The following is an 8,939-nucleotide window of genomic DNA, read 5'->3' on the forward strand; positions in this document are numbered from 1 at the left end:
AAAAAAAAAAAAAAAAAAAAAAAAAAAAAAAAAAAAAAAAGAAAAGAAATTACAAAATGGCAGATATTCTCCAATTGACAATTATTCTAAAGCGAAAAAAAGTGATTTTTACACCAAACTGTAGAGGTTTGCTAACATTTTTTGCTTTGATTACAGTTTAAACAGTAAAACAACAACAAAAAGATAAGGCAATGAACTTTAGGAATCGTAACTGCAGAACTACGTTAAAAAGCAAAACTTCTGGATGTAGGATAATTTAGTAGAATGACTGAGAGCCTAAGACTAAAACAAAACTGCATTATTAAACCTACCTGTCCAACTTATTAGCGTTATAATCGCTCTCAGTTTCATCATCTTCCTTAAGTCTCAGTTATTCAATCTTTCAAATGGGATAACAACTTGAAGAAACTCCTGGGTGGTGCCTGGATCATGAGAGTACTTTTATGCCTCCACATCACCTAAAATGTCCATTTTAATATCTACATCATTTTGTTCATTCAAAATTTTTACGTATCCGACAGACGAGTCAGCAGAACAGATCTCCAACCCTATAAATATACACCATCATCTCCGAGAAAAAAATTTAGATGAGTCTTTCAATTCTGTTACCTGTGATATTATTCACACAGTAATATAAATAACTCAGAGAATTCACGAAGCTTGGTCAAATAAAACTAGTATTTTACTAACAATAATATCAAGGCGATGTGAGAGTACAGAAGGCTAAGTAGACTCTCACAGATATCAGATCCTCACCCCTGGGGTCCCTAAATGCTACCCTATTTGGAAAAAAGGGTTTCTAAAAACAGACTTAGTTACAGACTTTGAGGTAAAGAAATTTCCCCATTCGAGCAGACCTTAAATGCTATCACCCCTATTTAGAAGGAGGCTCAAGGTGCTGACACACGGAGAGGTGTTATACACACGGAGAGTCGTGCAAACACTCGTACACTGAGGGTGCTACCCCGTCACTGGGTTCTGCCATCAGATGCGCCGCGGGTCGGCGGGTGTGACCATGGGGACTGTATCTGCTCACAGGCCGTGTCCTCTCTGGTGGTCTCGCCTGCTGCTCCCCAGATGCCCTGACCTGAGCAGCTTTCCTCTGCCGTGATGGTTCCGTCTCAGAGCCGGCCAACCACGGACTGCAGCCTTCTGAAACTGAGCCCACACAACCCTTTCTTTCTTGATGTCGCATGTGTCAGTTATTTTGTCCCAGCAAGTGCAAGGGTGACCACTATGAAAGGTTAAATAGAATAAAGGATGTAGGAAACACTTAGCAGTGTTTTCCATAGTATGTGGTCTATAAATATTGTCTCTACTAATTTTAAAAAAAGATATTCTTGAGGTCTAACTAAAATATTCTTTTCTTAGGTAATGTCCATATAAACTTCCACATAGCAAGGGAAATGAAAATAATCTCCCTTGTAAGTGATACACTTAAATGTTGAATGAGGATGCATTATCAGTAGTTTCCCCTGCCCTTCTATAAAGATACTATTTGTAGCTGTAACGTACAAAATAACTTGAAAGCTTTAGCAGTAGTAACTACAATGTTACCAAACAATAATGTTATTCGGAAAAGTAAACTATTTTCTCCAATTTCCTCTATGCAAGATATGACTCTTAATTTCCACAATATGAAATTAAATTTTCTCTGATCTATTAAAATCACAAGTTTAAATTTCAAAAAGGTAGGGGAAATTCAAGAATAAAGAGCTTTCACCTTAAGGAGATGTTTAAATTTTTTAATTCCGCAGTTTTTAAATGATTCTTGTTTCAGGTTAGTGTTGAAAACTCCTAAGGTTTATGTGAATGTGTATATTAATGTAAATAATACCCTAATGCACACTTTCACTTACGAAGAAGCTCAATGAACATGATATAAAAGGTGACTGATAAGCTGGTCCTTACCAGTATCTTAAGTCTTACTTCCTCTTACCTCCTGCCCCATTCTATGCTAAATGGCTTCAACAAGACTTGCGCAACAATGGTCAGAGCAACGGTCTTAACACTAGTGAAACACTGAAATCCAGCCAAATGCTCCTCAGAAGAAAAATGGATTAATTATGTTGGAATCATAAAATGGGTTATCATATATCAATTTAAAAAATAAAGGATGAGACGTGCGAGGAAATAAGTATGTTTATCCTGATTACACAACTGTATGCATGTATTAACACTGTAAATGATACCAAATAATATGCATAATTTTTATGCTTTTATATATGTTTACAAAATTTTAAAAAAGAATGAAACACAGGAAAGAAATGGATGAAATACACGACATGTTTGAGCTTTAAAAGTCAAGACAAAAAAGAGAACAGATTCTATGACTCGATTTATAGGAGGTTTAAGAATAGATTAAACCTCCTGCTGGGTGTGGTGGTGCATGCCCGTAATCCCAGCACTTGAGAGGCTGAGGCAGGAGGATCGCTGTGAATTCGAGACCAGCGTGGGCTACAAAGTAAGTTCTAGGTCAGTGTCAACTACATAGTGAGACCCTGACTAAAAAAAAAAAAAAAAAAAAAAAAAAAAGAATGGACTAAACGAACCAATAACCAAAAGTGGTACATCAGAAAGTTCTTACTTCTAGGTGATGGGGTGTTGATTGGGAGTAGGCATGAGGGAAACTTCCACTAGAAATGCTCAGTATCTATCTAGGTGTGACTAGACGGGCTCTCCCCCATTTGCTTGCTTGCTCATTTTTTCTCTTTCCACCACATATATGCAGAAGTTCAGTAAATTATACATGCAAGATTAATGAATGTCTTATACTTTACTCAATAAAGCTTTTAAACACCAAATTACTAATAATTTCACTTATACACCAGGCTGTATTTTCCTGCTCACAACTGCCCCAATGCAAGCCTGAGGGCAGGGTTTTTGAATCTTTTGTTCACTGTGTATCCCCAGCACCTAGAAGAGTCCTGGCACACAGGAAGCACCACGAATGTCTGCAGAAATAAATGCCTTGATCTCATCGTTCCAACACTGAACGCCTCTACCACACCCTCCTTTGCCCATTTACCTGGCCCTCACCTTCAAACATTTTTTGTCTTTGGGATGAAATAATGTTCACCCACATGCTCTGTTTACCTCTAGCATTGCAGTAATTACGATCAGCCGAAATGATGTATTTATGTTTTCCCATTAGGTACTGTTTGTTTTATCTTATTTTATTTATTTACTTTTTTATTTGGTACTGGGGATTAAACTCGGGACCTTATGCTTGTGAGGCAGGCGGCAGAACCACCGAGCCAAATCCCCAGCCCTCGTACTGTCTGTTTTAGAGCTAAGGAGACTGAGGTCCAGAAAGCTTACATAAATACGCAAGCAGGCAAAGTCAGTAAGTGAAGAATTTCAGTAAAGTTTGCCTCAACTCCAAATCGTATGCTTTACGTTGCACCGCCCTCGTTCTCGCCCTAAGGAACACCTAACGTCTCCGTTCAATGTTTTAAAGCACAAGCAGTCCTGCGTCTTTAGACCTTCTGATACTGTCCTGCTTACTGACACTGCGGCCCACCTGCTCCTTCCCTTCCAGACCTCTTCGCACTTGTTCTTCAATAAATTTGGCAGTCTTTTCTTCATCATCGAGGTCCTGCTTCTTCTTCTTCTCCAGTTCCAGCTGCCGGCGAATAGTTTCTGGGTCCCTGTCTATGTATTGAATGTACCAGCCTTTTGGTGTCTCATCCACTTTGCACAAACCTTAAGAAAACAACAGGCACTACACGTCTTTACACAATCAAAGCGAAATGTAAACAGAAACAAGTTCCATCTTTGCATATTTTCTCATTCATTCAAATACGATCAAATGCACAAACTTCATGAAATTTTCATATTTACATGTAATGAAATTCAGATACAAGTAGCTTTTTATCTCTTCAAACAGAAAAACTATCAATGATTTTTACATAGCTCCATTGAGTCAACATATTTAAACAAGGGAAATACACGAAAAAGCATTATTTTGCAGAGTAATTTTTCGGCCATACCTATGCATCTAATATCCCATGAAAGCAAGACTCTCTGGTAACTTGAAATGGAACAAAGTAACACACTGAAAAAAAGGACGTTGGCTTAAAACTCCTTTCTTCTCCTAACTTCTTGTCCTATGCAGACTAGAAACAGAAAAAGAAAATATTTTTTAAAAAAATCACTTTAAGATGGGATAAGAGAAGTTCCGTAAAGTTAGATAAACATGGGAGGGAAGGGGCTTGGGATGTAACTCAAGGTGCTGTGCCTGCCCGGCAAGTGCAAAGTGCCGAGTTCAATATCAAATATCAAAAAAGAAAAAAGGAAAAAGAAACTGGTGGGACGGGTGGAAGAGACTGCTAGTAACTTTCCACCTAAATAATGCTCCACTGATAAATCTTTGAATGGTCAAAGGAATTATTCCAAATACTCATAATCAACTATAATACGCAAAATCAACCCTAGGATAGTATGTCCTCCTCCAGTTTTTCTTGTAGTACTGGGACTGAGCTAAGGGCATTCACATGGGGCTTATGTTCCCAACCCTATTTTAATTTTGAGACAGGGTCTGCTAAGTTGCTAAGTTGCCCAAGCTGGACTCAAACTTGTGATCCTCCTACCTCAGCCTCTCATCTTGGGATTACTCCAGTTTTTATATTGCCCTATGCATTCTTTTTTTCTATGAATGTAGAATGAAACTGACAATTTTTTCTCTCCTTTCAATAAAGCCACAAAACTACTGGAATAATCTCTTCTTACCTTCTCTGCCCAGCCACTTAGTAAAGTCAGTCAGTGTTTCCCACTGAGTAGCATTCATGTGGATGTGCTCTCGGTGGCTAATGTACTCATTGTAGACGATGTTGTTATGGACTCGCTTGGTACCTAAGAAGAAACACAATACTGTGAATCCTGAGAGGATTTTATAATTGTGAAGTTATTATTTATACAATAGTTAAGATGTTTACCAAAGCGTCTCCTGAGAAGTTCTAGAAAGTCATTACGGAATTCCCTAGTGAAGAAAGAAAGGAAAGCATTAAGGTACTTTCTACAAATAAATAGCATCATCTTCCTGAAATTTAAGCAGTCATATACTTCTAATGTCCAAATGATACATGAAAATTTTACATGATTATTAGGAACCTGAAAAATCTTAACAAGGAAAAAAATCCAAAAGATTAGAGCTTTCAAGAATTAATGGTGAGGGCCGGGGATTTAGCTCAGTGGTTTGGTGGCCTGCCTTGCAATGATCCCAGTTCAATCCCTGGTACCAAATCCCAGAAAAAAAAAAAAAAAAAAAAAAAAAAAGAATTAATGATGAAAGTCATTTTGAAGTTGAAATGTTTTGTCCTCGTAAAGCAGCCACAATAAAAGTTAACACCTGGGGCTGGGGAGTTAACTCAGTGGTTCCGCTGCCTGCCTCGCAAGCACAAGGTCCCGAGTTCGATCCCCAGTACCCCAAAACAAACAAACAAACAAAAAGTTATTACCTTGGGGCCAGGGATTTAGCTCAGTGGCATCACAACTGCCTGCTAAGTACAAGGTCCTGAGCTCAATCCCCAGAAAAAAAAGTTACCACCTCACTTTATAGAGAATTTTTCATAAAGTCTCTCAGTGCAACTGAGCATGACATAATCCTGTGATACAAAGTTGTCCTTATTCCACGTGAAAATGCCACTTAACATGTCCCTCTGAAGTAGGTACATAAGTAAACAAGATATAATCCTGATCGTCCAGCAGATTACAATCTACCAAAACCAATCATAACAAGTTAAACTAAAAAAATCAATGTAACAATCTCTTACTAAAAAAGTAGAGGCCATGCCGAGAGATAATTTAATATATATATTGTGTGTGTGTGTGTGTATATATATATATATATTTTTTTTTTTATAATTTATTATGTATACAAATATAAATTTTTATACGTAGAAAGAAAGGTTATTCCCAGCTAGCACAGGACCTGAGAGCAACACATATTTGAGAAATGACATTTAAGCTACCTTAACAAAAGGTTAGGGCAATGAAAAAATGACGTTGAGAGTAAGAGTGGAATAAACTAAAAGGACAGAAAGTGACTAGAAAGTAGTAATTTTTACAACACCTTGAATGTCATGCTAAATAGGTTGCATTTTATGAAGGAAAGAGAAAGTGACTAAATAATTCAGTGGGAAAATTAATTCTTTTTAAGATCCGTAAATTAAAATGAAAATCACAGTGGAGAGAACAATTCTCCAGTTACGGCCCCCAAACTAGCTGCATCCCTGTCACTCGAACTACACGGGTCTGCTGAGTTGGAAGTTGTCACTGTGTCACTATTCTGAGCACTGCAACTGATTGTCACTCACAGTGGTTTGTGAACTACTGGTATAAAACACACTGAGAAGGGTCCAGGAGTGGACATTAGGACACTATGAGGAAGTCACTGCATCATTCAGAGAGATGCTGCAAAGTAATTACTAGGGCGGAGAGAACCGGAAGCACACAGGTGTCAAGGACAGGGGAAGGAGAATCCACAAGAAGGGATTTCCAAGGGGACTCAAGGTTTCCGGTTTAGGAGTCTGGGTAAATAGTTATTAGACAACACAGGGTAAGAAATAGGCCAGGGCAGATGGAGAGACTGAGTTCAAGTTTAGAAAACCTGGCTCCGAAATAGCCTTCAGAAATAGCCTTCAGAAATACAGATTAGAGTGGTTGAGGAAAACAATACCTTTAGCTCGAGACAGATGTCAGGGTGAACATCAGGATTTAGGAGCCATGTAAGCACAAAGGTAGCGGTTAAAGGACCACTGTGGCATGGGCAGATAAGAAGTCAAAGGGGCGCTGTGAAGAACGTTCTACGTTTGAGGGTCTGAGAGCATAGAAGAGAAGTTAGCACAGAAAGTACAAAGGAGGTACGAGCAGGAAAACCATGACAGATGAAACAGAAGCGTCCCAGCGAAGTCACACGCATTCTCCACTGTAGAAAGATCAAGGAAGATGAAGACAGAAAAAGGCACAGGGAGACTAAAGAGGCAGAAGTCTGAGGACAAAGTGAGTGGAAGTGGGAAGAAAGGCATGAGTGTAGACATCCTCGTCAGAAATACAGCGCGCAGCCTGCTGGTCTTCGATGTGCTTCGATTAAGTGGGTCATGGATAAGTGATTTTTCCTTTGTCATGGCTCTACTTGCACGGATGACAGACAGACAGCGGAGGGTGAACATGCTAGCAGCTCAGCACAGAAGCCAAGGAAGTGGACCAGTGCCAAACTGCACTGACAATGGATCCTCAGTGCCATACACTCAGAAGAAAAGTCACAGCGAATTTCACCTAGAATGTCCTTGGTGAAGAAGTAAAATTCCATTTTAAATAAATTATCCAATCTCAGCTCTTACGAACATGTCTTTCTAATATTCTGTGCTGAAGTGAGAACTATGAACGAACCACCATGGCTGCTGCTGCTGAACATTAGTTGTCCTGAGAAAAGTACACTGACTGAGCCACGAGCCGAAGTATTTTTCATGGGATGCTACTTTTTACTTGAAAACATAATTGATTCATCAACTACCAGTGTTCCAAATGGGACATTTGGAATACATTTTCTGAAAAATAAAGGAAGCTTGTCACATGAAGGAAAAGAACTGTGTTTATTGCCAATGATATAATCTGAGCTCTCAGGCAACAAGTAGAATTTTGGTAAAGCACTATCCATCCGTGTAAGCTCGCCGTACCTCCCAATGCCTACGGCTGTTCTGATGACATCGATGCTGACATTAGTGAATGTGACTTGATGTGTAAGGGTAAAATCTGTCACCACGTGCAAGATCTGGTGACTCAGTGATCCCATATTTTCTGAGTGACTAACATGATGCTACAGTATCAGACATGAGGACAAAGTCTGCTCAAAGGACAGACCAACAGATTTTAACGAAACAGTACAAAAAGTTCACAGATCTGGTTTCAGGTTCTACATTGCAACTAATCTTTGAGAAGCTGTCACACATTGTGTTTTGATGTAGTTATCAAAGAAGAATATCTGAAAATATTTGCAAAGATTATTAAAATACCCCTTCTAACAATGCATCTATGTAAACGCTAGATTTTCTTTACGTGCTCTAATTTAGACCCCATTTCACGACAGACTAAATGTAAATGTGAGAATCCAACTGCCTTTTATTAAGTGAAACACACTAAAGAGATTTGTAAAATGCTAAAGAGACTTGTCAAATGTTATACATTTTATTCAGAAAATATTTTTTCATTATTTATTTGAACCTGAGTTAGTACATAAAAAATATTAAATTTCTCAGTTTTAATTTCTAAGTATTGATACCTGTAACCCACATTAAAAAAAATTCTTTGAGGTCTTCAATCATCAATAAGTGGAAAGGGTTCTCAGACGAAAAGGTCTTTAAGTTTGGAAACAAAAAGATTCAAAGAAGCATATTAATAGTAATGACAATAATTAACAGCTAATCTTAATTGAGTATTGAGTACTCTTCTAAGAATTTTTAAAATATTAACTTGATTTTCCAAAAAACCCTCAAAAGATGAATAATACTTGGAAGAGGTGCATCTGAAGTGCCATCTCACAGATAAGGAGACAGGACAGAAAACCCAGCCAGAGGGACCCTCAACAGCTCCTGAGTATGGCAGGATTTGAAGTCAGAGAGCTGACAGAACAGCCTGTGCTACTCCTTGGTAAAAGGTAGCTTTATAGATTTGAAATGGGAAGGAACAAAAGACAATTAGATGAGAGACATATTTGTAATAATTTCACACTAAGATAAATTTCTAAAAGATAAAATTGAGCATAGAGAAAGCAGCTATCATGTTAACATGTAAAGAACAACAGAGGAAAAAAAATGAGAATCAAGACTTGCCATGTAAAGGTACATGATCCCAACAATGAATGTAACTGTACTGTATCCCTAAATGTACCAATAAACTCAATAAAAAAAAAAAAAAAAAAAAAAAAAAAAAAACAGGCC

General features: G+C 38.1%; 1 protein-coding gene across 2 annotated transcripts in view; it reads right to left on the reverse strand.

The window, feature by feature from the left end:
• The window catches only part of Kin (Kin17 DNA and RNA binding protein), a 44,309-nt gene that overhangs the window by 30,478 nt on the left and 4,892 nt on the right, over positions 1-8,939 (reverse strand). For both annotated transcript variants that reach the window (XM_010621389.3, XM_010621388.3), the window contains exons 3-5: positions 4,938-4,981; positions 4,732-4,854; positions 3,524-3,705 (exon numbers count right to left, since the gene is read on the reverse strand). In XM_010621389.3, coding sequence (XP_010619691.1) covers positions 3,524-3,705; positions 4,732-4,854; positions 4,938-4,981 — 349 coding nt within the window. The remainder of the gene's footprint in view (positions 1-3,523; positions 3,706-4,731; positions 4,855-4,937; positions 4,982-8,939) is intronic.

The sequence above is a fragment of the Fukomys damarensis genome, unplaced genomic scaffold, assembly GCF_012274545.1.
Source record: "Fukomys damarensis isolate Sample0158 unplaced genomic scaffold, DMR_v1.0_HiC HiC_scaffold_10, whole genome shotgun sequence".
In the NCBI taxonomy this organism is placed as follows: domain Eukaryota; kingdom Metazoa; phylum Chordata; class Mammalia; order Rodentia; family Bathyergidae; genus Fukomys; species Fukomys damarensis.